Source organism: Adiantum capillus-veneris, chromosome 27 (genome assembly GCF_014529385.1).
Source record: "Adiantum capillus-veneris isolate H3 chromosome 27, ASM1452938v2, whole genome shotgun sequence".
NCBI lineage: Eukaryota > Viridiplantae > Streptophyta > Polypodiopsida > Polypodiales > Pteridaceae > Adiantum > Adiantum capillus-veneris.
The window spans coordinates 85,305,610-85,333,446 of NC_140957.1; the positions used below are offsets into that span (position 1 = coordinate 85,305,610).

Genomic DNA, 27,837 nt, shown 5'->3' on the forward strand with positions numbered 1-27,837 from the left:
TTTCTTTCTCTCTACCATCTTTCAAAATTAGTCTACTCTTCACAGCTGATTGTGCGTGTTTCACCCGTTTGGGCGCTCTTCCTCGGCTGCATGATTCCGCAGGATTTCGTCCTCCCTCTTCAATTCGGCGCTTCTACTGCTCCAAGGAAGCTTTTGCTGTTGATTATACTTGAATTTGTTTATTGGGTCCTCCTCAAAATCTCGATCTCCTCCTCGGGCAATCCTCGCCAACATTGCATGCTGCCCCTGCTGTCGATGGTCTCTCGCCATTGCATTTTGGGTCCTTGCTTTTGGGATTGCGAGCGCTAAGGATGGGCCTGCATTTCTTCAGCTGGGTGGCTTTTAGAGCGTGCATAACTAACTTGCAGTGGCGAAAACTATTGTTATTGCACATTCAGTGATCTCTATGTCAAGCTCGCTTCAGCAAGAGTTGACTGCTAACTTCAATTTGAACAACACTACCCATGAAAGATTTGATGTGAAGAAGAAGTTTAGGAAGCGGAAAAATTTTCTTAGCCAGTATGGATCATTAAAGAGAAGAAAGTTAGCCAGCCCCTCTATAAGGAAGCATGTTCCATCTAATGAACAGGTTGTACTCTCCAATTCTCGTGTTGCAGAGCGGTATTCTCTTAGCAATGCTGCAGTTAATTCAGGTCTGAATAATGATCTTCAAGCTTCTCGGTGTACTCCAGAGCATGATGGGCATCACAAAAATAGTGTCAAGGGTAAACAAGTGAAACATGTTGACCTTGATCTTAGCACCGATTTGGGTGCTAATAACAGGATCATGGATTATTCACAAGCTGCGCAGCTTGATACTGCAGAGGTACTTTGTAGCTCCACCATGTTGCCAAGCACGAAACTTCTGGAGCCTATTTCCAAATCAGCTTGTGATAAAATGCAGAGTGCATCAGACAAAAGAGTTTTGAGACCAAGACGAGTGCGCAATAAGGAAATAAAGGAGAATGTTCCTCCTCTAGCAGATCCACCTTTGATTGTTGGTAGAAGGGTTGAGGTTTATTGGCCATTGGATGCTGCCTGGTATCATGGTTTAATCAGTGCATATGACAATGTACAGAAGAAGCACAAGGTGTCCTATGATGATGGTGAAGAGGAGTGGCTCTATCTTGCACGGGAGAAGTTTAAATATGAGATGCCTTCAAAGTCGGAGTCTGTACAATCTGGTGGGAAAGCCAAGGAGAGTGCTAATGATGGGAAGGAGGGCTTATCAATGTCACCTTTGCCCTCTAGCAGGCGGCAGCATGATTCAGACATTAACAGCACAAGCAATGGGTCACCCAAGCCTATCTACTTGTCCAATAGAAAATCAACTGCTCCTTCTACGAAGGTCGTATCTCCACGAATGGATGCTGTGATATCAAAAGTCTTATTTTCTGAAGGAAGTTTTGAGGCCAAAGCAACTGTCTTGAGAATTCAAAAAGACCCCAAGGTTTTTAGCCGAAGACACAAGGGTAATTCAGTGGGCTTGGGCAGGGGAAAAACTGAGGTGGATGGATCTGTTAAGGGGGAAGGGAGTTTTGTGTATGGGAGGAGGCAGAGACATGAGGAGATGAGTAGGTCCCAAGCGGCTGACCTGACAAAGAATGAAGCTACTAAGAGTCTCAAGGGTTTTGAAGGACAGCATTTGCAGGAACCAGAAAAAAGCACAAAGAAACAAAAACTTCTTCGCAAAAATGATCACGCGAAGGGTCCAGCAGGCCATCCTTGCCCAGAGGAGGAACATCAGAGCACTGTAAAGTTTGACAGGTGTGCATTGGAAGCTGTCAATGGGGGTGCTTCTTTACAGGAAGTGCAGCCGAAGCTGACAAATGCAAGAAAAAGGAAGCGACAGCTCTCAAATGCTGAAGCTGGCATTGCTGGATTATCCAAAAACGGAGACGATGGTGTGCCAGAATCATTGAATACAGGGCCTGGAGTGCAGACTTCAAGTGAAGGACTGCACAGAAGGACAAGAAGAAAGCCCAAAATTAAAAGCTTGGCCCACACTGCTTTTGATGCAGAGGCTGTAAAAGATGTGGTGGGATCATTAGTTCAGGCCAAACTGTTGTCTAAAGAAACGGATTCTTTATGTTTTGACAGCTTACCTCCTGCGAGTTCAAGAGAAGATTGCAATCCTGGCTATTTGGAGCTTGGATCAGGTAAAGACCTTCAAAGGAGGGAGTCAAAGCGAGGTAGGAGGTATGCAGGTGGTTACAGTAGAGGACGTGGTCGACTCAGAAGAATAATGGATAGAAGGGGGACTTTACATTCTATAAGGCCTTCAAACAAATGTCAGGATAGTGATGTGGCTACTATTGAGGACAATCGATTGAAAAGCTCTTGTGATCAATCGTTTTCTCCAGAAAATTCTACTCCCTTCCCTGTGTCTCTAATGGATGCAGCTTCCACAAATTGCCCAAGCATGCTTAGTGCAATAATGTCAATGCGTTCAGTGGCCACCAAGAGATCTGCTTTTGAAAGTAATTTCTCTCAGTGTGTCAGGCAACATTGTGTCAAACTCGGTGAGAATCTGGAACGGAGTGGCAGGTTGAATCTCCGAAAGGTCTTTCACTCCACCATCCATTTTCCAAGGATAAATTTGGTGTGTGGTTTATTTACATGGCAGCTTTATAACATGTTGGAAGCGATCGAGTTGAGCGGAAGGAACGGTTTTGAAGGAAGATTTCAGTGGAAGGGCTCGACACGAGACTTAGCTAACATCGTTCTACTTTTCATGTCAGTTGTGAGATCAATACCTTCTACAAACCAAAAGTGTTTTCAGTGTTGGCAAGGCAGTCTCTCTCACGATCTCTGGAGTGTCCTTTCCAGAAAGGAGCAGTGGTCAAGGAATCTGCCCGTGAGTCTATCCCCTCAAGCTGATAATTTATTGATGCAGCATGTAAGGAAGTTGATTTCAGCGCATTGCATAGTGAACATGACATCTAGACAGATGCTCAATATCTTTTCCAGTTACATACTCAAGCCTTACATTGTTGCCATTCTTTGTGAAAAAGGTGCACAGCTTAGAGTGGTGGTGCAGCAGTACTTACTTGCTTCTTGTCCTCTGCAAGATGGCATCTATTTCAAGCGGCAGTTTGTGAGAAGTATGAAGCTGAGGTCTCATGCTGGGGCTGAAACAGATTTTGTTTCATGCCTCACACATTTGTCTGTTTCCCAAAATGAGGGCATGGGAGTCCATGAGATAATCTATAATTGGATTGCATCTGTTGCTTCTGTGGGTCATGCACAGCCGCCCATTCCAAATCCTTCATTCAAGTTGTGCAGAAACCAGGTCATTACTGTTGCTGCTGGGTTTATGAGGTTATTTGTGTTTGTTTTTGTTTTGACTCGAATGACATTGCAGAAGTGCATGTATAGTGAATGCCGATGCATATTTGTGCAAACTTCTGTGTCTTCATACACACGCATATTATACATGCATGCAATCACAAGAGGTTATTGGGGTGCATGCCTGTGTAAACCCAGAGGCTGAGGCTTGAGGTGAGCCCAAAATAAAATAAGGTTTGATTCCCCTTGTTGCTTTGGCACCTTGTGTGGCCCTTATTTACGAAAGGCTGCATTAGCAGTGAATCAACTTCTCAAAATCATTGTTGAATATATGCAGTTCTTTTATGAGAAACGAGTTTTGATTCCCCTTGTGCCTTTGGCACCTTGTGTGGGCCCTATTTATGAAAGACCGTCTTGCAGGAATAAACTGCTCACATTAGCAGAGAATCAATTTCTCAGCTGGCCTGAAATCATTGTTGAACAAATGCAGTTCTTGTATGTGTGTGCCATGATAAGAAATACACGAATGTGCAGGTGCCTGCTGTGTGTGTGTATGTTTCCCCCCCTCTCTCCCCTTGACGGTGAACCTTGGGAAGACCAAGGTCTTGATCTTCCACACTTCCAGAATAATCAAGAGGGCGCATTGTTCACAGCTGCCGGAGAACAGATAGAGGCGGTGGAATCTTATATATACCTGGAAGTCACCTTTGCCAGCCTGCTAGGGAGTTTCACCATGGCAAAGGCAACTACGGATAGGCCCACCAAAGGATATGCGGCCTTGGCCATGCTGGAGAGGAGATGCCACCAGGCACATTCTCAGGAACCCTGCGCGAAGGGGTGGCTGCTCAACAGACTCGTTACTCCAGCCTCGATGTCTACAGTTGCAGTGTGGGCCCCTGGTTTGTTAGTCACCTTATGGACATAGATTGAGAGACCACATATATGTATGATATCACACTTGCTCCATAGGAAGCCCTCAGTGCCATATGCATTATTAGAGCAGAGCTTGCTACACTGCCCATGCTAGCGAGGCACTCTTCCAGATAGTGTGCTTTATCCAGAGGATGTAGGAGCATAGACTCACACATAGGGCTGTCGAGGCTTCTAGGCAGCTTTCAGAGTTAGGTGAGCAGGGGACATAGTATTCACAAGTCAGAGACTGTCTTGGAGCTCATGGGCTAGATATGGAGAGACTATTGCTCTTCCAATATGGTCCATACTCACCTTTCTTTTGCCTCTCACACAATGAGAGAAAGTGCTAAGACAAGATCTATGGGCTTTACTTTAGGGAGACTTGGATCACACCTAGACGGCCTCTTCCCTCGAAGATGGCGTATTGCAGAGATTAGCGAAGGGGTTCATCCAACGACCACGCTACATGGACACGTGTAACGGAGGCACCACGTGCCAACGGAAAAGAACAGACTGAACAGACTTTAGACGCTTCAAAACTATTGAATTGACAGAGATACATTGCACACGAGACAGTGGCGCAGTTCCACTTCAAGGGAGCATTGGCCCCCAAATTGTGGCGCCCCTTTTGGTATTTCTTTATATTGCCTCAACTTAGTACAACACGGGCAACATTGCTTCGCATCTCCATGTGGAAGCATTCGAGAGAGTGAGCCCTTGGTTCGTAATTAAAGGCCCTTGGCCATCCAAAAGCAGTTACATGAAAAGCTTATAGTCTAAAAGCATCTGATCTCCAAAAGCTAGTGTCCCATTGTCTGTCTGTACAAACTGCCATGTTAGCATGTGTCAGGGCAATTCGTAGAGGTGTTTGTACAGCTTGCCACATCAACGTAGATTATAGGCCACTTCAACATGTCAACGCAATTCACGGGCTTCCGTAGAGCAGCTATCATCATCTCTAGGTTGGGTCTTCAATGATTGTGTGCGTGTCTTTGATTGTAGGTGTAAGGATTTTGGGTACTAATCCTTAATTAAGTACTTAAACTCATGATTAAGACTTAAGAAACTTGAACTAAATTTAGAAACAAGACTCAGAAGAGAAGGCTCTGTGTTTGATTGAATGAATAAAACTGAGTACAAAGGGTTCCTTTTATAGGAACTGAAGAGTCATTAGTGAAGAGGCATGTCTCTTGGTGAAGAGACATGACTTTAGGCGAAAAGACACATCCTTTTGGTGAAGAGTTGCAACCATTGGGTGAAGAGTTGCATTCGTAGGGTGAAGGGATGTGACTTTTGGCGAAGAGGTATGTCTTTTGGGCGAAGGGGTGTGACCATTCAAGAACAGGAGTCCTCCTGGGTTAGTCACACTTTGTATCTGTATCTGTAATGAATCAAGAAGAGTGTAACAAGTCACAATCGTGACATTCTATCACGAGGACGTGGCAGTTATTAGCCATGTCACAGAGATGTGGCAACTGCTAACCTTGGTTGTTGGTTTCTTTCCAATGGGGTTTATTTTACTTGTTTTGAGACCCTCTTTTTGAAGTAGCAAACGGTTGGACATTGTATGGCCAATGTGAACGGTAGATTCACCCGCAGACGGGAAGTGGTCGGCACTGGAATTCGTATGGTAAGAGGATGTCTAGGCTCAGAGCAAGATCATATAGGTCCCCCCGTCGCACTTAGCAAGTTGGTGGATACTAGGAAGTGAACTCAATTAAGGCGTAAAGTCAAGGTGGGACTACCAACCAAAAGTATCCGACAGTTGGGCCCCATTGCATTTTTGGATGCGGTCCCAATGAGGATAGATGGCCAGAAGACCAGTGGGAGCCCAACGGAAGCATCTCCTAAAATTTAGGGAACTGCTATTTTGGGCCACGAAATGTGTTCGCGTCATTACCTTCGGTATGACTAGGGGAACACTTTACAACTCTGCCGCGAAGTCAACTGACGCACCAGTTGAGATATTTTTAGCAGGGAAAGCCCAAACTCGGAAACTGGGCGACGTGTCAGCTTGTGAGCGATTCTGCCACTCTGGGAGGCAAAAACGAGTTGCATATCAACAAAGGGGGCGCCATTTTCAGCCACAGGCGGATTGCAACAGGTACAGAAGCTATGGAATGCTTACCTTGCCCTCTATGCACAGTATGGTGACGGGAGTGATGCCCCGCACGCTACATACTGCTCTCTTTCTCCCCTACGTGCAGTTATGTGATGCCCCACAAGAGGGCTACTCATTTGACTGATGTACAGTTGTGTGGGTTCATGCTTTTGTGCTGAGGCAAGAGCCTCCTTGAGCAGGAACAGGGGTAGCTAATTGTTGCTCCAAAGCAGGCACTGGTGAGGGTCATAACCTCACCATACAGGTGCAAAATCAGCGCTGTGTATGCGCTGTAATTTGACTGTTTTTCAGCCATACGGACACCAGGATCATTGGGAATCGTGCCCCACTGGCAAAGGACAGTTAGGGGACTGTTTGGGGCTGAAAACGGGGCAAAAACCAGTAAATACAGCGTGCTGAATTTACTGTTTTTGGACAGGAATCAGAGGGTATACGACAGTGCAAGCGAGTTCCAGCAGGGGAATTGGTTTCGCGCAAGTTTTGGGGTTGTTATGCTGCCGAAATTTGGCCAAATCAAATGGTATCTAGGTGGATACACGTGAAGGATTCCCAAGACCTTACCTTGTAATTTACCCTCCTAAAGAATAAAGAAATACCGAAAGGGGCGCCAATTTTGGGGCCTACAGGTTGTCAGCGTCTGCTCGGAGCATTCTAGCTTCCGAGCCGTGTGTGTATTCAAGTGTTAACTCCCGTCGTAGGTTCTCTTTGCAAAGTGCTCTGTGTGTGTGTTTAAAGTAAAGAATTTCGGGTGAAAGCCAACGCCTACCGCCCTACGGGCCGGTTTCATGGTTCCGTTGCCGGGACATCAATCACTTTTTCCTCAAAGAGTGAGCCTGGATTGTTCAGGGTAAAGACACAGTGCAAGAACACGGGGATTACACTATGGCCGACAAGGGGAAGGGAATTATGGAAGAGGGTTTCTCTCCAAAGGACAGGCAGGAGATTCCTATGGTTTTTGAGATTGGCGAGAGCTCACGGCCACGTCAGTCTGTATCTCCTGTCAACGTGAATGTCCCTCCAGTAGTACAGGGCATTATGACAGGGCAACTTGAGGATGATGCGTTTAAGACTCAGTTAGTTGCCGCGGTGAATGTCTTTTCGCAACTGGTGCAGAATCCGAGGTTTATGGAATTCTTACAAGCGCCACCAGTGCAACAGCAAAATAGACAACCTACGCCGCTTACGGAGCTTGTTGAAGCTCAAGCCCAGGTACTTCATGAGGCGCAGGAGGAAAGGGAACACTCGCATGTTGCGGAGTCGGGGGCTCCAAAGCAGGTTCCTCCCGTGCTTGAACAGGTGGCTAGAACGCCTATTCCACAGGTTATGCCAGTTCAGCCCGCCACCTTTCAGAGCCAGCATGTTGTCTTGAATGGACAGGGAGCTGGATACCAGGCTATGCACTCAGTTTTTCCACCACCCACGGTACATCCTGGGTATTTCGGGGGTGGATCAGTGTTCCAAAGTATGGCTGGTTATGCGTCTGGAAGTCAGCCGTACATGCCAGGAACAGTGTTCGGGGGTATGCAAGGCATCATGCCAAACCCCATGTATGGTACAATCGGCATGCAGCAAGGTTTCCACGGCAACCAGGGCCAGTTTGGGGTGCCACAGGGTCATTTTGGCATGGCTGGTTTTTCTGGACAGCAGCCAGATATCGCACCTCTGACGCAAAATGTGAATGGCCAACACGTGCCGATCATGCCTAGTACAGTGCCCATGTTGCAGACCATTCCGTATGACAATTTGGGGGCACTAGAGAAGCCGAAGGCTTACAAAGAAGGTGGTGCAGCGGTAAAGTTCAGTACATTCAGTGGTTTCGAGGACAAGACAAAGGCACTCACTTTCCTCCAGCAGTTTGATACAGCTTATGCGGGAGGGAATTTTACAGAGGCCTCGAAGGTCAGGAAAGCTGCCACTTTCTTAAAGGACAATGCGCTTACATGGTGGATGACATTGTTAATGCAAGGACAGGCACCCGCCACTTGGGTTTACTTCAAGCAAATGTTTGCATTTGCTTGGCTATCAAATGAATTTGAAGCCGATGTCTTGACAGATTGGCACCAGCTTACGGCAGCTTCGTGCAAGAGCTTGCTGGAGTACAATAGGAGGTTTTGTAAAGCATTACTCTCAGTGACCTCCTACAGATTTGTGCCACTGACAGAGCAGATAGAGAAGTATTGTTGTGGGTTGCCTAAAGGGCTTCGCGATTACTGTACAAAGAATAGAGTGGCTACCCTTACTCAGCTTATGGAAGTTGCGAACACTGGTCTTGCCCTGTTGAAAGGAGAGGACAGTGGATTTCCGAGCAGTGATAAAGGAGGGCAGCAAAAGAAAAATTCAGCGAAGAAGCCCTTTGTGAAGACGGCTCCTGATGCGTCACAGGGGTCAGAACAGGCCACCAAAGACAAGGATTCAGCTGGGACTTTTGGAGCGCAGGCAAAGAAACAGAAAAGGAAGCCTTTTGTGCGCAAGTCGCTCGAGGAAAAGAAGGTCCTAATGGCTGAGAACAAATGCTTTATATGCGAGCAGCCTGGTCATATTTCTATAAATTGTCCACAAAGGAAAAGGCCAGCTGACTCAGAGGATAAAGAAGACCAGAAAGGCAAGAAGCCTAAACCCACGGCAGGTTTAGTGCCAGACATGGTGGGTGACAGGCCCAGCACAGATGCCAGTGAGTTATGCAGGGCATGGGGTAAAGTTAGAGATCAGACGGCACTCATCTTCTTTGATCCAGGTGCCAAAGCCAACTTTATCTCACCAGAGTTAGCTATGAAGCTCGGCATCAAAGGTGAAGAAATGGGGTACACAGCAGAGGCAGGGTTGGCATGTCCTGGCCACTCAGAGTGTGTTACTCCCATCATTGGAAAACTGCGTCTGCATATTCAGTCGTATGTGGACACTGAAGAGTTTTACATCATGCCGCTGGAAGGTTGTGACGCCTTGTTGGGGATCCCGTGGATGTTCCGAGTGCATGGAGTCTTGGATGCCTACAACAAAAAGATCACTGTACAGCATAGGGGCAAAACTCACATCTTGGATGTAAAGCTTAAAGGAGAGTCAGTCCCTATTGTATCTGCTTTTGCTATCACTTCTGTAATAAAGAATCATCTTTCTGTGTACTTGATTTTTGCACGTGATGTCTCAGATAGTGATCAGTCAAATTTATCTGTGTTAGATAAAGAAAGGTCAGCATTTTTGCAAAAGTTTAGTGACTGTTTTTCTGATTCATTACCGTCGCAATTGCCGCCAGAGAGACCTGAGGACCATCGGATAGATTTGGTGCCAGGGTGTAGCCCACCAAATAGACCTCCCTACAGGGTTAGTGCGGCACAGCAGAAAGAGATTATGGGCCAGGTTGAGGAGTTATTAGAGAAGGGGCTGATTCAGCCTAGTTCTTCACCCTTTTGCTCCCCAGTGCTCCTAGTGCAGAAGAAGGATGGCTCATGGCGCATGTGTATTGATTATCGTGCGTTGAATAAGAATACCATCAAGAATAGGTTTCCTATTCCTCGCATTGATGATATTCTCGATCGTTTAGAGGGTGCTGCAATTTTCAGCAGGATAGACCTGAAGAGTGGGTACCATCAGATTCGTATAAGCCCAAAGGATGTACACAAGACTGCTTTTAGAACGACATTTGGTCTTTATGAGTTTCTAGTGATGCCGTTTGGGCTAACAAATGTTCCTGCCACGTTCAACAGAATGATGGACCGGATTTTCCGCTCGCATCAACAGTTTGTTGGAACATTCTTCGATGACATGATTGTGTATTCGAAGAATGAAGAGGAGCATAGGCGTCACTTGACCATTGTGTTCGAAGAGCTGCGCAGTCACAGGTTACTTGTCAATCCTAAGAAAAGTGAATTCTTTCTTGAAGAGATCCACTTTCTGGGCCACATAGTCTCAAAGGATGGTGTTAGAATGGATCCCGCAAAGGTCGAAGCTATCAAGACATGGCCAGACTTGAAGACTGTGCACGATGTCAGAAGCTTCTTGGGATTGTGTTCCTACTATAGAAGGTTTATCAGAAATTTTGCAGAGATAGCATTGCCTCTTCACGCATTGCAAAAGAAAGAGGTCACTTTCAGATGGACCCAAAAAGAGATTTCAGCTTTTAGTCTCTTAAAGGAAAAGTTGACTTCAGATCCAGTTATTGTTTTGCCAGATCTCAGGAAGTCATTTGTGGTCCAATGTGACGCGTGTGGCAGTAGCATCGGAGCAGTGCTAATGCAAGATGGACGGGTAGTAGCATATGAAAGCCGAATTTTGCAAGGGCCAGAGAGGACTATGCAAGTCTATGAGAAAGAACTCTTGGCCGTTATTCATGCGCTTTCTAGCTGGAAGCACTACCTCTTAGGTGCTGATTTTGTTGTCCAAACAGACCATCAGACCTTGCGATACTTCTTGACACAGTCAAAGTTATCCGAAAAGCATATGCGATGGGCAAACATTCTTTCCATGTTCCACTTCCAGATTATGCATGTGGAAGGCAAGAAGAATGTTGTGGCTGATGCGTTATCAAGAAAGCCACAAATTTCAGCTGTGTCAATTCCTTATCATCATGAGTTAGATGACATGAAGGAACAGTATACTGCTGATGAAGATTTTGCAAGGATCTTTGAACAGTTACAAGAGGGGCAACATCATGAGCACTACCTCCTCAGAGATGGTTTTATGATGATGCATGGCAGACTTTGTCTCACTAGGCCACTGCGACATAAGGTCATGGAAGAGAGTCATGTCCCACCGTATGCAGGGCATCGTGGCATTGATGCAACAGTTAAAGCGGTAGAGACGTTCTTCTATTGGCCTACCTTGAGGAGAGATGTGGATGCCTTTGTGCGAGCATGCATAGTTTGCCAAAAGGTCAAGTTTGACAGGCAAAAGGCACCAGGGTTGTTACAACCACTGCCGATTCCGGATAAGCCATGGGAAAGCATTGCTATGGACTTTATCTTTGATCTTCCAAGGACGCTAACAGGGAATGATGGTATATGGACCATTATCTGCAGGTTCAGCAAGCAGGCCCATTTTATCCCTGTCAGGAAGAAGATAAAATCTGATCAGATGGCACGCTTGTTCATGTACAATGTGTTTAAGTACCATGGTATGCCACAATCGATTATCAGTGATCGTGATCCTCGCATGACCAGTTTGTTGTGGAGAGGATTGTTTGAGAACATGGGTACTACGCTCAAGTTCTCGTCTTCGTTTCATCCACAAACTGATGGACAGTCAGAAGAGGCCAATTCTACTGTCTTAGATCTGCTGAAATGCTATGTGTCAGATAATAAGGGCAAGTGGGAACAGTATTTGCCTATGCTTGAGTATGCGTACAATAATACGGTGCATTCGTCTACTGGCAAAGCACCTTTTGAGATTGTTGAAGGCGGCAAAAAGGTTCCTCCCATTTTGCACACCAAGGACAGGATCTTTGAGGCAGATCGATATGTTGAGAACATGGATGAGATGTATAAGAAGATTAAAGTTGCCTTGGAGAAGACTCGGGCAAAACAGAAAAAGGCTGCTGATCGTCACCGTCGTGAATTGCTACTATCACCTGGTGATTGGGTTCTCTTAAGGTTCGAAAAGGCAAGGTTAAAGAAGATGAAGGGCAAGGAACGGCTGTTTCCTAAGCTCAGCATGCGTTACTATGGGCCTTTTCAAGTGCTTGACAAGATCAGCTATGTGGCTTACAGGCTGAAATTGCCTGATGCATGGAAGATTCATAATGCGTTTCACGTGAGTCTTCTAAGACCCTTCGTGGGTGATGTGCCAGAAGATATGCCAGTTGAGGATCAGCCAGAAGTTGAGGAACTTGATGAGATCCTGGTACCTGAGCAAGTTTTGGCACATAAGGACAGAAAAGTTAAAGGACAAGTTGCAAGACGTTATTTGGTGAAGTTCAAGAACTATCCGCCTATGGATGCAAAGTGGATGGAAGAGCATGAACTGTCAGAGTCACCAAATGTATTGCAGCTTTACCTTGAAGCCTTTGGGTTACAGCCTACTTATGCCCCAACCCAACGTGTGCAAAGGAGGGGTAATGATAGAGCTAGTACATCGAATGTACATATGAATTCAGTGCCATAGATAGAAATGGCAAAAGTATGAAGGCCTCATTAAGTCATTTGTATCTATGTATGTTACGACCTTTCTTGCGGATACATGCGATGATAAAAGAGTGTTAATAGCACAAGATCATCAGTGGCGTGTATTTATGGTATGCAATCGAGGACGTTTGCGATTTCAAGAGGGGGGTATGTCACGAGGACGTGGCAGTTATTAACCATGTCACAGAGATGTGGCAACTGCTAACCTTGGTTGTTGGTTTCTTTCCAATGGGGTTTATTTTACTTGTTTTGAGACCCTCTTTTTGAAGTAGCAAACGGTCGGACATTGTATGGCCAATGTGAACGGTAGATTCACCCGCAGACGGGAAGTGGTCGGCACTGGAATTCGTATGGTAAGAGGATGTCTAGGCTCAGAGCAAGATCATATAGGTCCCCCCGTCGCACTTAGCAAGTTGGTGGATACTAGGAAGTGAACTCAATTAAGGCGTAAAGTCAAGGTGGGACTACCAACCAAAAGTATCCGACAGTTGGGCCCCATTGCATTTTTGGATGCGGTCCCAATGAGGATAGATGGTCAGAAGACCAGTGGGAGCCCAACGGAAGCATCTCCTAAAATTTAGGGAACTGCTATTTTGGGCCACGAAATGTGTTCGCGTCATTACCTTCGGTATGACTAGGGGAACACTTTACAACTCTGCCGCGAAGTCAACTGACGCACCAGTTGAGATATTTTTAGCAGGGAAAGCCCAAACTCGGAAACTGGGCGACGTGTCAGCTTGTGAGCGATTTTGCCACTCTGGGAGGCAAAAACGAGCTGCATATCAACAAAGGGGGCGCCATTTTCAGCCACAGGCGGATTGCAACAGGTACAGAAGCTATGGAATGCTTACCTTGCCCTCTATGCACAGTATGGTGACGGGAGTGATGCCCCGCACGCTACATACTGCCCTCTTTCTCCCCTACGTGCAGTTATGTGATGCCCCACAAGAGGGCTACTCATTTGACTGATGTACAGTTGTGTGGGTTCATGCTTTTGTGCTGAGGCAAGAGCCTTCTTGAGCAGGAACAGGGGTAGCTAATTGTTGCTCCAAAGCAGGCACTGGTGAGGGTCATAACCTCACCGTATAGGTGCAAAATCAGCGCTGTGTATGCGCTGTAATTTGACTGTTTTTCAGCCATACGGACACCAGGATCATTGGGAATCGTGCCCCACTGGCAAAGGACAGTTAGGGGACTGTTTGGGGCTGAAAACGGGGCAAAAACCAGTAAATACAGCGTGCTGAATTTACTGTTTTTGGACAGGAATCAGAGGGTATACGACAATGCAAGCGAGTTCCAGCAGGGGAATTGGTTTCGCGCAAGTTTTGGGGCTGTTATGCTACCGAAATTTGGCCAAATCAAATGGTATCTAGGTGGATACACGTGAAGGATTCCCAGGACCTTACCTTGTAATTTACCCTCCTAAAGAATAAAGAAATACCGAAAGGGGCGCCAATTTTGGGGCCTACAGGTTGTCGGCGTCTGCTCGGAGCATTCTAGCTTCCGAGCCGTGTGTGTGTTCAAGTGTTAACTCCCGTCGCAGGTTCTCTTTGCAAAGTGCTCTGTGTGTGTGTTTAAAGTAAAGAATTTCGGGTGAAAGCCAACGCCTACCGCCCTACGGGCCGGTTTCACATTCCCTCCCATTTAAATTAAAATCCCATGTTCAGATGAAAGTCTTCCGCTTGTCAAAGAATTCTTGAAGAAGGTTTGGGTACTGCTGCATATCTTCATCCGTCTGCCAAGTTGAGTCTGACTCGTCAAAATCCATCCACTTGACAAAAAATTTCTGTTGTGATCTTTCGTCTTGTTTCTTTTTGTCTAACATCAAGAATCTTTTCTGGATCAAGAATTATGTGTTCATCTTCAATTTCTGGCACATAAGAAGATAAGTCGGGAATTGGCGAATCTTCTTGTATGTACTGTTTGAGCCAAGAAATGTGGAAGGTTGGATGAAGTTTTCCACATGAGAGTGTAAGTTCTAACTTGTAACTGACAACTGAGTACTTCTTGACTATTTTGAAAGGTCCATAGAAGCAAGGGCGCAACTTTGGAAAGACCGATTTCACACTTTTGTAGCGAAGAGGTGCTACATACAACAAAATCCAATCTCCTTCTTAGAAATCTGCATGTCGTCGATGCTTATTGGCTTGTTTTTGGTATTTTTGTTGGACATGAACCAACTTGTCACATACTTGAATAAGTACATCTTGCATTTCTTGAACCAACTGATCTGCTAGAGCTACTTTGCGTTGAAGAACAAAGTTTGTCGGTATAAGAGGAGTATGTCCATAATCTGCTTGGAATGGAGTCATGCCAGTTGTTGAATGGATAGAGGTATTGTATGCGAACTCTGCAAGTGGCAAATACTCTTCCCATGACCCCGATCGAATTTGTATGTAATGTCGAAGCATTTCTTCCAAAATTCGATTCACTCTTTTTGTCTGACCATCAGTTTGAGGATGGTATGCTGAGCTGAATAACAAATTTGTACCAAGAGATTTGAAAAGGGATGTCCAAAAATGCCTTGTGAATTTTGGATCTTTGTCTGAAACAATAGACTTTGGTAATCCATGTAATCTGAAAATGTGTTGCACAGACAATTGCACAACGTCTAGAGCCGAAGCAGCCTTCTTGCAAGGAATAAAGTGTGCCATCTTTGAAAACCGATCAAGCACTACGAGAATTTGTGCATTGCCTTTTTGAGAACGAGGCAAAGTAGTGATAAAATCCATGCTGACACTTTTCCATCGTTCTTGAGGTACTTGCAAAGGATGAAGTAACCCTTGAGAAAGTTGTCGAGAAGCTTTCATTGTTTCACAGGAATGACAAGCTTTAACAAACTTGATAACATCTTGCTGCTTTTGTGGCCAAAAATATGTTGTAGATAACAATCTGTATGTCTTGTTGATGCCTGGATGAGCAGCAAAAGGGACTTCATGATGTTCTTGGATCAAAAATTTTCGCAATGGCGGATTGTGTGGAACACAAATACGATCAATGTAATACAGCAAGTCATTGACAATGGTGTAAGTTGCAAACATATTCATTTCTGCAGGAGTCGGAGTAGAGGATTTAAGAGCTTGAAATGCATCCCCAAAATCTCTATCTGTCAAATACTCATGCTTGAAACAAGCAGGTATTTCCATCTGCACACCGGAAATGGCAAAGTTGATAGCGCAAGGCATGCGGCTTAAGGCATCTGCAACTGCATTTGCAAGGCTTGGCACGTACTGAATCATCATATGAAAACTTGCTAAGAACTCAACCCATCATCCTTGACGAGGATTCATCACTGGTTGAGTAAAAATATATGTCAATGACTGATGATGTGTCTGCACCACAAAATCTGCGCCAAGAAGATAGTGTTTCCAAGTGCGGTAAGCATGAACAATGGCTAAGAATTTCTTGTCATAAACTGGGTATCTTATTTGAATGGCTGAAAATTTGCGGCTGTCAAAAGCAATGACACGCTCATTCTACATAAGAACACCGCCAGAAGCACGATCTGACACATCAGTCATGACTTGAAAAGGTTGAGTGGGATCTGCAATAGCCAAAACTGGAGTTGTCGTCAAGGCGTGTTTAAGGGCTTCGAACGACTGTTCTGCTTCTTCAGTCCATTGAAGTTTATCCTGCTTGGTAAGCTAAGTCAAAGGAGCTGTAATGTCTAAGAACTTGTGGACCTTGGTATGATAAAAATTTGCAAGTCCCAAAAAAGAGCGCACATCTGAGATGGTGAGCGGTAAAGGCCAATCCACAATGATCTGTATTTTCTTGGGATCAACTGCAACGCCACAGAAATAATGTGGCCAAGGTATTCCACCTGATTCTTGAAGAAATCATTTTTCTTCTTGTTGATGTATAGCACATTGGTTCGCAAAATTTGGAAGACAAGCTGCAAATGTTCCTTGTGATCAGCCATCGTTCGACTGAAAACTAAAATGTCATCCAGATAGACGATCACGAACTTGTCAAGTAAGGTCCGAAGATTTCGTTCATCAAGGTCATGAAAGAGGCCGGGGCATTGGTTAACCCGAATGGCAATACCAGAAATTCATAGTGACCATACTTTGTGCGAAAAGCTGTCTTGTACTCATCACCAATGCGAATGCGAATTTGGTGATACCCTGATTTTAGATCAATTTTGGAGTAGATCTTTACTCCCAATAATTGATCAAATAACTCGTCAATGCGAGGCAGGGGAAACTTGTTTTTAATCGTCAACTAATTCAAAGCACGATAGTTGATGCAAAGACACATAAACCCATCTTTCTTTTTGACCAACAGGAGAGGAGCTCCAAAGGGACTTTTGCTTGGGCGAATATGACCTTTATCCAACAAATCTTCGAGTTGCCGTGTATCTCTTGAGATTCTGAGTATGAAACTCGATAAGGGGCTCGAATTGGTGGAGGTTGGCCGGGGATCAAATCTATGGGATGATCCACGGGAGGCCGAGGAGGCAAAGTTGTTAGTAGCTCGTGGGGAAACAAGTCCAGATGTGGTTGAAAGAAGGGTTGTGCAAATAAGCAATGTTGGAGGAGGATTTAACTTCTGCTTCTTCTGCACCGGGTTTGACATCTCGCAACATGATTAAGGCAGTAGCACAATCACGTTTCCGAACCAGCCGTTTGACTTGTAAAGTAGAAACCAATATAATGGGTTTGGTACTGAAAAGACCACAAAGCTCTATTTCCTGTTGCTTGTGAAAGAGTCAAATTGAGTGATCTCTGAAACTGATCATTGGATCATACTGAAATAACCAAGATTGGCCAAGGATCAAGTCGTAATGTGACAAGGGCGTAACTGGAAAACCAAGTTAATCTTGGTAATCCTGAATCTGAAAATCCAGCTTTTCAATCCTTTTGTTGCACTCGAGGAAGGAACCATCAGCAAGTTCTACTTGGTAAGCAAGTTCTCACTATGGTTGATTTTGAAGGCGAAGTTTAGTAATCAAAGATGTGCTGACAAAATTAGTAGAACACCCACTATCCACAAGAACATTGATTGGCTCCTTGCCAACAAAGCCTAGGAGGCTAAGAACCTAGTTTGAAAGATCCACTGGAGCAGCGACACGATTTCGAGCATTCATCATTAAGGCACTCACAACCTTAGAAACTCGAACACAACGTGCTGCTTGTTTGCCTTTGTCTGGGATAGGAGGTTGGCTGTGGATAGGTTCTGGAATTGTGGTCTCCATGTGAGAATTCTGGCGAGGATTTGAAGGGTTCGGCTTCTTGGGGCATTCATACCACCTATGCTGTCCATGACAAATTGTACATAATCTTGGACGGTTGGAGTTGGAGGTTGAAGGAGCCAATGAAGAGGCTTGCTGCCCAGAAGAAGTATCTTGCCGAAAATCACGACGACCATTCTTTTTGTGATTGGGAGGATTGTGTCGTCGATTCTGATTATTTGCAGACGAGGAGGCTCTGGAAGTGGCTGCTTGTCTAGAAGATTGGGGTCGAAAAGAATTTTGTCCAACAAAGTATTGTCTCGAAGATTGAGATCCTGAGAAAGAACTTTGATTCTGACCACCTTGTCCTTGATAATTACGTCGTGAAGAGCTTGCAGAATTGGAAGCTCGATCGCCAGGAATGAAACTTCTGAATGGGCGTTGATTATCGCCAAGACGCTCGACATAAGCGATTGCAGCATCCAGTGTGGCAGGGTTAAATTTATGGACATCATCCCTCAGGGAAGGCTCAAGTCCGTAAATAAAAAAGTGTGGAGTTTGTCTGAAGGATTGAGAGTCACTATCTCAAGAGTTAATTTTTGAAACTCCGAGATGTACGCGGCCAAGGAACCAGTTTTGCTCATGCGGCGGAGAGAAGACCAGGCGTGAAAATTGGCATTTGCAGGCTCAAAGCCTTGCAAAGAATGCGCCGGAATTTGTCCCAACTAGCGGTGATTTTTCCATCTTTAACTCGGCGACGCCACCAAAGGAATGCAGTATCCTTTAGCAGGGAACTTGCCAAAGCAACCTTCTTACTCTCAATGAGATCGATCATCGATGTTTGAAAAATAAACATCCATCTTGAAAAGCCAATGGTCCAGCACGCGCTTATCGAGGCGATCGTTGTATGGCTCGGGCAACTTTGCATCAATTTTCTTCTTTTTGTGCTGTGTTTATTATCTTAAAAAGGTACTTTAATTCTGGATTGTCTACCGTTGGTTCTGGAGATTCGACTTGCTCAGGAACTGACTCTGCTACAGAGGAAACCGAATGTGTAGCTTGCTGCGTCCTCGAAGAAGAAAATGCCTGTAAGACATCCAAACATGCTGCCATCGATGCAAGACCGTTGGAAAGGGCCTCCTAGAGGATGGACATTGGCTCTTTGAGGATGGCTATCGGATCGTCGGGTGGAGTACTGCCCGTCTCTGACATTCTGATAGCTCAAAGGGATTATCTCGGAGAGGTGTGGTCGTCGTAAAAAGGCGAAGCTGCTGTTGATGTTGCATCTAACGAAATTTGCTCCAAGATCCGAATCCTCTATATCTTCCACCTCGTCGATAGGAGGTGTGTCGTCTAGTGTCAAAGGCGTATAATCCGGAAGCTGCAACTTGTTGTGAACCTGAACTAGAGGCTGCTGGGAGATGATGTCGTTGACTGCATCCATTCGACACTCCGTCAGAGAATAGGCCAAGTGAGGGTACCGGCCCAAAATGTGCTCAAAATGTGGCAAATGAAGAGGCTCGCATGTAACAATGATGTGCCACATCACCCAGACCTGTGAGCGAGAGGCATGACGATGGGTAACATATACCAGATAATTCTGCGGCAAAACTGCTGGCTGTAGTGCAAGAACAGGAGCAGGTTCGGGCGACAGAATGAATTCGGGAACCGATATCTCTTCTGAAACCGGAGCGGGTTTTGGAGACGGGGAATCCGGAATGATAATCACTTCCGGTTCGTATGCGGGTTTCGGTTCTGGGGTATCTGGTATAACGATCACTTCGGGAGCAGGAGGAGGATGTTCCGGCAAGATGTCTTCGGGAACCTCGTCTATATAAGAGAGAGATAAGGCACTGGAATTCGGAATTGATCGCCATCCATCGCGTGCGTGAAGCCGATGCGAGAAAATTGCCAGCGCTAGAAGAGGGAATCCTCCACGCGGGAGAGAGAGTGGAGTCTGGAATCGTTATTTGCGCCATCAGTTGCATATGCTGCTTGGCCTTCGGTTTATTTTTTTAAATGTTGAGGCCTTTGCACACTAGGGGTTAAATTGGTCCTGGCCCAAATTTAAAGTGGCCAGCCAATTTTATTAAAGGCTTTAAAAATTGACAATCAGCAAAGAAAGGAAATCGCTGGCAGCGCAATAGGATGTCGAAACTCTCCAAAGAGGTATCGCCAGCGCATGTGACCAAGAGGTGCATCTGTCAGGGCTGGGGCTCTCAAGGGGTGTGACCCATCATTGCCAAGGGGTGTGAGGTAGGAAGCTCCAGTGCATGGAAGAGAGGAACCCAAGGAGTGCATCCCTTCAGAGAAGTGCATGCTAGGAGTGTAGCCGGTATGTCATAACACCCCATCTCTTTCTTCTGTCTTCTGCTTGACTTTATGTATACGTAGAATTGAAGATTACCTCATATTGGATTGTATATTGTCCATTGTTCTTTTGCTTCCATGCAACTCCAGGAAGGGGGGGAGAGGGTAGTGGCGAGGGTGAGAGGCTCACAACCTTCGGGTCTCGAGAAAAAATTTGCTCTGATACCACTGGGTACTAATTCCTAATTAAGTACTTAAACTCATGATTAAGACTTAAGAAACTTGAACTGAATTTAGAAACAAGACTAAGAAGAGAAGAGTCTGTGTTTGATTGAATGAATAAAACCGAGTACAAAGGGTTCCTTTTATAGGAATTGAAGAGTCATTAGTGAAGAGGCATGTCTCTTGCTGAAGAGACATGACTTTAGGTGAAAAGACACATCCTTTTGGGGAAGAGTTGCAACCATTGGGTGAAGAGTCGCATCCGTAGGGTGAAGGGGTGTGACGAGTCGTCGAAGGAGTGTGGCTTTTGGCGAAGAGGTATGTCTTTTGGGCGAAGGGGTGTGACCATTCGAGAACAAGAGTCCTCCTGGGTTAGTCACACTTCGCATCTGTATCTGTAATGAATCAAGGAGAGTGTAACAAGTCACAATTGTGACAGTAGGCTCCATCGAACGGGGGTCCCATAAGCTGTTGGGAGTTAGGATTTTAATCCTGACCCATTGGCCACTCGGCGAGGATTAATAAGTTGGTGAGAACTTTGTCTTCTTTTGCTTGTGCTAGGGTTTAGGCCCCTCAATTGGGATCCTAGGTTGGTTCGGGTTAGGGCTAGGGTGCCCAACCCTAGGTCTTCAGTGGCTTGACGCATCAGCAATTTGTAACCTCCCTTCTTCTTGAAAGAAAGTAATTGTCCGCGAATACGTATGCAAAACAACTCAAATTAGCTAAAAAATGTTCGAGGGTCATTCAGTTTTCCATATCAGAGTTCTTGAGATTCCGGCGTATCAAAATTAGCTATCACACCTAGATTATGCTGATCTTTAACGGGTGTCTCGATGCACTAAAGTTACATACTTAGGCAATCTCACGTAAGTGGCACATCACGATGCAACACAGATGCTTACATATGCATGTTACAAGGCACAACAAACAACGCCATTGAGCACTCCTCCCATATAGACGGTCTTAGGCATGAAGCTACTCAACGACTACCTTCACTCCCCCTGCAAATAACCTTAAAAGGTTTGGGCCATGAGCTTACAGGACTGATACAACCAAATGCTCTCCAGATCGCAACTTGTGTCGCTTGGAGATTCCTAGCATACAACTAAACGCTCCGCAAACACCCGCTCTGCGTTATTCAAGAGCTTTCCAATATACTACCCGGTGTGCATCGTTCATAGGTCTACAACAAATGTCACAAGGTAATGATGCAATTGGAAGGAAAATGGCTAAGAAGACCAAGAGAAAGTGAACCCAAAAGAACTTGAAGAGTTTTGGGCATGTGGCCCAAAATAAGGGGTTAGGACTTTAAATCCTAACCCAACAAGTTAAACCAACTTAAGGAGCACTTGGCGTGGGTCTAAAATCCAAAATGTTCGAAAGCTTGACGTGTGGATTGTTGTTCATAAAATGTGCTGACTGCTTACGTGACAGGGCCGTACGAGATGCTAGCATGGTAGGCTCTATGGAAGTTTTGTGATCTGTGGTGACAGTGCCATGTGGCAGGTTGTACGGATTTTTGTTTTTTACGGTTGTTGGATTTTGGTAGTTTTACATGGGCTTTTTGTGAGTAGTGCTTTTGGGGGTACAATGCTTTGAATTTATGCTTTTGGGGCTCTGCTTTTGGCATCTCTTGTGCTGTTTATAAGTGCCCTTTGGGCTTTCGGAGAGTATCTGGACACGAAGTCTTGGATAGAGAGTGGACTTTTGGGGAGTTGTACTTTGCGAGCATAATAATAAAGAAATATCGGAAGGGGCGCCAGTCTCTGAGGCCAATTGAGAACTCCGTCGTGCCGTGCCGACTCTCCTTCTCTCTCTCTCTCTCTCTCTCATCAAGTTCAGTGATTTTGCAGTTTCCGGTCATGTGTTGCTAATGATTTCTCACCTAAGCTTATAACAACAAACATGAACACTACTCCTAGGAAAGCTCGAGGCGAAGATATTCAGACATTCTCAGACCCAAAATTTTTGTTCAGTACTACTCTCGGGAATAAATTTCAAACCATTGAAACTAGCATCAAACGAGAATCAAGCAATTTCAAGTCGACTCCAAGACAAGTTCAGTTCAAACGAGAATCAAGCAATTTCAAGTCGACTCCAAGACAAGTTCAAAACAAATAACATCCATTTCAAACAAGTTTCGCATAGTATTTTACAAACAATTTCTCAAACAAACTTTCAAACAAAGTCCAAAGTGTCGAAATTGAACTTAAAAAGCATTTTTGGTATATCTTGGTCAATCGAGCTTGAAAAGACGACTGGCTTTCCATCCTGAGAGTTGCACCAAAGTTAGGGTTAGGTTCCTTTTATAAGGTTGTAGTCGACCATGGCATGGTCCATAAGCTCTTGAATGGTCAAAATTGGCTTTGACATACAATATTCTTGTGGCGGTGATGGCAGTCCAGAGATATAGCGATCACACTAGGCCTCCAAGGGTATCAACTCGAGGAGAGACACCTAGTGATAGATGTCTAGAAATTTCAAAATTGTAATCTGTTAGGGTTTTCGCGGCAAGTAATTCAGGATACCCCACTTTACTAGAAGTTGGACTATGAAGGAAGATGTCAAATGCCATGTAACTTCGGGCAAAAATTTTCTTGAAAGCTTGCCAAGTCCTTGGAGTGTGGGACTTGGTAGCTATAGACATCCACTACTTCTCTGAGAAAAGGGGTGGCTCGAAAAATCTTTAATTATTCTGAGTAGTTCACCATTGAATAGATATTGTCAAATTGTTGCAAAACTGTAAAGCTTTCCTTGGATCTTTCGGGAAAAAAAATTCTTGTGAAATCTAGTGCCATCTTGATCTGTCTACTCTTGGAAGGATCGATATGCTTTCAGAAAAGCACATGACTAAAGTTTTGATACCTCTGTAACGAGAGGGAAAAATAACAGAATGAATAGACTTAAGACACTTCAAAACAACTGAACTGAAAAAGATACTCTGCACACGAGACACGGAGTGGCGGAGTTCCACCCCAAGAGAGCACTAGCCCCAAATTGTGGTGCCTCTTTCGGTATTTCTTTATAATGCTTCAAATCAGTACAATGCCGGCAACACTGCTTTGTATCTCCACGTGGAAGCATGTTAGAGAGTGAGCCCTTGGTTCGTACTTAAAGATCCTTGGCCATCCAAAAGCTGTTACATGAAAAGCTTATGGTCTAAAAGCATCCGATCTCCAGAAGCTAGCGTCCCATGGGCTGTCCATACAAAGTGCCACGTCAACATGTGTTAGTGTAATTCGCGGAGGCGCCCGTACAGCTTGCCATGTCAGCATGTTAGTGTAATTCGTGGGCTTTCGTACAACAACCACGTCATCATGTCCACGTTGGGTCTTCAGTGAGGGGGTGTGTGCACCTTTTATTTTAGGCCCCATCGGACAGGGGTCCCATAAGTTGGTGGGAGTTAGGATTTTTTAATCCTAACCCATGGGCCACTTGACGAGGATCAGTAAGTTGGTGAGAACTTCTTCTGCTTCTGCTAGGGTTTAGGCCCCTCGTTCGAGATCTGCAGGTTGGCTCGGGTTAGGGCTAGGGTGCCCAACCCTCTAGGTCTTCAGTGGCTTGACACTTCAGCAGTTTGTGTCAACACACATATGCCACATAGTTCACGGGTGGTGATTGGTCAGCTCAACGTATTGTCACACAAGCTAGAGATTGAGATAGGCCAGGCTGTCGACATCCCTAGAGGTGAGAGGACCTTCCAGCTATGCATTGAGGAAGTGGAGAGTGAGGAGAACTTTGTCTGTAGATGTAGGGCATTAGAGGCAAATCGAGACTTTGCATCGCCAGGCTACTAAGGAGAGACAAGCCCTGATGATGGCAGATCCAGCTTAACTCATACGAGCCGCCCTTCAAATCAATACAGGATGGAGCTAGCCGGATATGTGGTTACATTTTTGCATGATTGTACTTACTACTACCTTGAGCATATAGACATGGATCTATGCCCATAGTGAGAGTTCCGCAGCCCCCATGGATCCCCCTTCCATCACTCTCTTCCTTTCACTTCTACCAGCCCTATTAGAGGTTTTCTTCCACTATCATGTGTTTACTTTGTTTTTTTTGTCAATTACCGTTAGATGGAGGACATACACCCATGTACTTTTGATTTGTCTCGTAGGCCAATCTTGGCATCTCATAGAAATAAAAAATCTGTCTTCCTTCCTTTCTTTTCTCTCTGCTTACAGCCTCCGTGTATGCTAAGAGTTCAATACATATGTACATATACAAGCACTCATATGCATGCTCTCTCTTCTCTCTCCTTCCCTCTTGCCCTCTCTGGGTTTGCTTGACATGTATGAGAGAAGAGGTAATGTCTCTGTATCGATGCGAAATTTCCCTGTTGGAGTACTCTATCTATTCTATCTTATTGAAATTGAATGGCATGGATATAAGAAAGGATTTTGGATTATATGAGACTTGTTCAAAAGACACATGCCATTTTCAAAGAAGTCAAGCATGCAACACTCATTATGCCATGATGGGCCATCATGTTTAGTCCATTTAAGCTCCAAAGTCAATGCTTATTTCTGAGTAAAGTTGTTTTTTTGGCACAGGGTTTGCAGTTTATTACTGCATCAGTCGCTTCTGTGAGAAGAAAATCTCACATGGACCACTCTACTCTTTGTTTGGAGCAAATCAGTGGTAGTTTTGGTACAGAGAGCTGGCGTCTAGGAGGCTTATTACTTCCCAGAGAAATAGGAGATTTGTTGTTTCACGGCAGGTTCTCTTGTTTCCATGAAGTTAGAAGGCTCCTGGACTTCTATACAGGCTTATGCTTTGACTCCATGCTTCAAAAGTGGCTTGATTCATCAGGTAGCAAGTCTGTTGCGGCTGACAAATTTTATAAAAAGCTGCACTTTAAGGATGACCTTGGTGCTAAGAAAGAGGTCATGTTGGATAGCCATGATTGGGAGGAAGAGAGCGGCAAAAAGGCTATAAATGATTCTTCTTTTTGTATGGGAATGGATTTCTGTTATTTGAATGGTCTGGAAGTACCAGTAGAAGGCAACGTTTTTGACCAAATTTCATCAGAAAGGAACACTCCTATTGCTGTCAAGGAGGCGTATGACTTGCCAGGTGCTATTACTCAGCTTGATAAGGGTACTACTTCAAACGCATTCATGCGTTCTTCACCTCTGTCTTCATTAAATGATTTGGCTTACAGTGCCTCAGGTTCTTCAAGCTGCTCAAGTGAAGAGTGTAGCCCAAAGTGGAAGACTACAAAGATGGCGGATATATCATTTAGACCTCAGGACACAGTTGAGCGGAAGGGTATTTATAGAGAGAAACGTTACATGACTTCCAGGCAGCACTTCAAAAAGAGAGCAGGTTCAAAGCGCTGCCCTCTCGGATGTGAGGAAGAGAAGTCCGATATGCAGCAACTCAATTTGTCATGCACTGCTAACATTTTGTTAAGTACTGAGACTAGAAGCTGGAGAGAGTTTGGGGCTAGGGTTGGGTTGCAGTCTAGAAAGAGTGAGTGGGTAGTGGTTGTGCAGCTTGAAGGTGCATCTTATACTCACAAGGTTATGGAGAGTACAATGACGAGCCGAGTTAATCGTTTTACTCATGCCATGATGTGGAAAGGTGGAGATGGGTGGATCCTAGAATTTTGTGATCGGATGCAGTGGATGCTTTTCAAGCGGATGCATGAAGAGTGCGGTCACCGGAATGCACGGGCTGCCTTTGTAAAACAAATTCCTATACCTTTTGTTAAACAGATTGGAGTAAGTGGTGAAGACAGGCCTTCGGATGATATTCTGTTCGGTGAAAATTGGCCAGGGGAAGTTGAAAATGCTCTTGATTGCACAAAAAGAGTGTATGATATGGACTCTGAAGATGAGCGGTGGCTTGCCCAGAGAAGCCAAAGAGTGGAAGAGAAAATAAGTATGGATTCTTTTGAGAGAGTTGTAGACAAGCTAGAAAGAATCACCTATTTGAGGCAAGGTGAAATGGTGGCTTCGGATGAAGTAACAGAGCTGTGTGAAAGCATGTCATCAGAAGATGCTATGTTGGCAATCCATCACTACTGGTCTGAGAAGCGGATGAGGAAAGATAATGCTCTGATACGCTATTTTGAGGTACTCCCATTATATTTTTCCACACAATAGGAGTTTCTTTATATCAGATTTCCTGCATTCATGTCCTTTTTTAATTAAGTCCCTTCCTGCTCTCCTTAACTACTCCCTTTTGTGCATGCATGTACAAAGGTGTTTTTTCACATAGCTATCAGGCATTGCTTCTTATTTTATGACGTAACCTGTCCACATTACTGCAGTCGTCGCTGCCTAGAAAGTATCAGAAGCAGTTGGACAACTGGAAGCAGAGAATGGAGGAGCTTGAATGCAGGTTCCCGAATGTGTCCAAGGAAGAGCTGGAAAGACAGTACCCCCAACCACAGCTCTTTGCATTTTGCTGGCCGTCACGAGGGGTGGATGCTGACAGCAATGTTAGTAAGAGGTTGCAGAGGCAGCGCTCACAACAGAAGCACCTCAATGCTTTGAAGTACGTGAGGACCTCTTCATTTGATACCTCTGGTACGCAAATGCTGCTTTAAGGTAGATTGTTTGAATAGATATTGTCTTGTTTGTCTTAAGAAGTGGTAGAAAGTCTTACCTTTTTTTGTTTTTTTGGCTGGGAACGGCTACATTTCTTTACATTGTACGGTTCTTGCAGAAGAATTGCAGAGAGTCTCTTTGCTGAGGTCCCAGAGAGTACATGATTCTGATTGGTACCAGGCTACTCAGAGAGGTGACTATTGGCAGAGGAAAATTGCAAGAGATGGATTCTCGGAGCACCTCGTAACAGGTTGTCAAGTTGGAAATGCTGAGGGTGCATCTCTTTACGAAATGCAAGCCAATGCGGCAGCAGCAAGACAGTCGGCCCAAATGTACTTGTTGAGGTTTGATTCCGCTTTGCAGCGCGCTGTGTCGGCCATAATTGATTTCGAAGCCACATACATTGCTGAACTTGCATTTATGAGTGAATCGGCCACAGCGTCATACGAGCACTTGGTCGACTTGAGGAAGCGGATAAATCGAGTGATGAACCAGTTCTCTAGTCTTGCAGGAAAAGAGAAATTTTTGGAACGCGATCCCGATCTGGAGGATGGTTCTGATGATGCTGAACATGAAGATGATGATCCGTCATGGACTGTCAGTATGCATGAGGAAGCAGCCTTTTCTTTGAAAGAAGACGGCACTTTTCTCTCGACCTCTGAGAGGGCGCATCTGGAAGCGTGGATGCGAAGTACCCTTAGGCAGAGAGCATGCTAGTCTGATGAGTAGCCGGGGATAGCATATTGAAGACAAGCTTCTTGGAAAGCAGGTCATTCACAGGAGGACAAAATGCAACTCGTGTATATAATTTTGTCCAAATCGTTGATGGCCGCCCTCTGCAGTCGCTACTCATGGTGGTCATCATTATTACTGGTACATGTATAAAGGACCCTACTGGCTCTGAGTACACACATTTTCAGGACAAAGCATCATGCAGTGGCAGAAATATTCTTTCATTGTACATGCTAGTTCTGCTTGTAAAATGAGTTTCAATTGGTGGTTCAACTTCATCGAAGTTGAGACAAGCAATCCATTCTTTTCAAAACCTTTTTTCATAAAACAAATGCACTGTAAAGCCTACAGTCCTTTATTTGCAGCTTTTTTGATGATATTGAAGCATGAGTGCACATTCTGTCT

The 27,837-nt window shown here is 44.9% G+C and overlaps 1 protein-coding gene across 4 annotated transcripts; it reads left to right on the plus strand.

Annotated features, from left to right (window-relative positions):
- Positions 1 to 271: 271 nt before the first annotated feature.
- On the plus strand, positions 272 to 27,837 carry LOC147422308 (uncharacterized). Of its 4 annotated transcripts, XM_086503729.1 has the most exons (5): positions 272 to 3,292; positions 24,697 to 25,219; positions 25,316 to 26,223; positions 26,421 to 26,679; positions 26,819 to 27,837. In XM_086503729.1, the coding sequence occupies exons 1-5, from the start codon at positions 407 to 409 to the stop codon at positions 27,415 to 27,417; spliced, it is 5,175 nt and encodes a 1,724-aa protein (XP_086359855.1). In that variant the 5' UTR covers positions 272 to 406; the 3' UTR covers positions 27,418 to 27,837. The 4 variants fall into 4 exon arrangements, with proteins under 4 accessions (XP_086359855.1, XP_086359854.1, XP_086359856.1 ...); XM_086503728.1 differs by having other exon boundaries at positions 24,697 to 26,223; XM_086503730.1 differs by having other exon boundaries at positions 272 to 2,857; positions 24,697 to 26,223.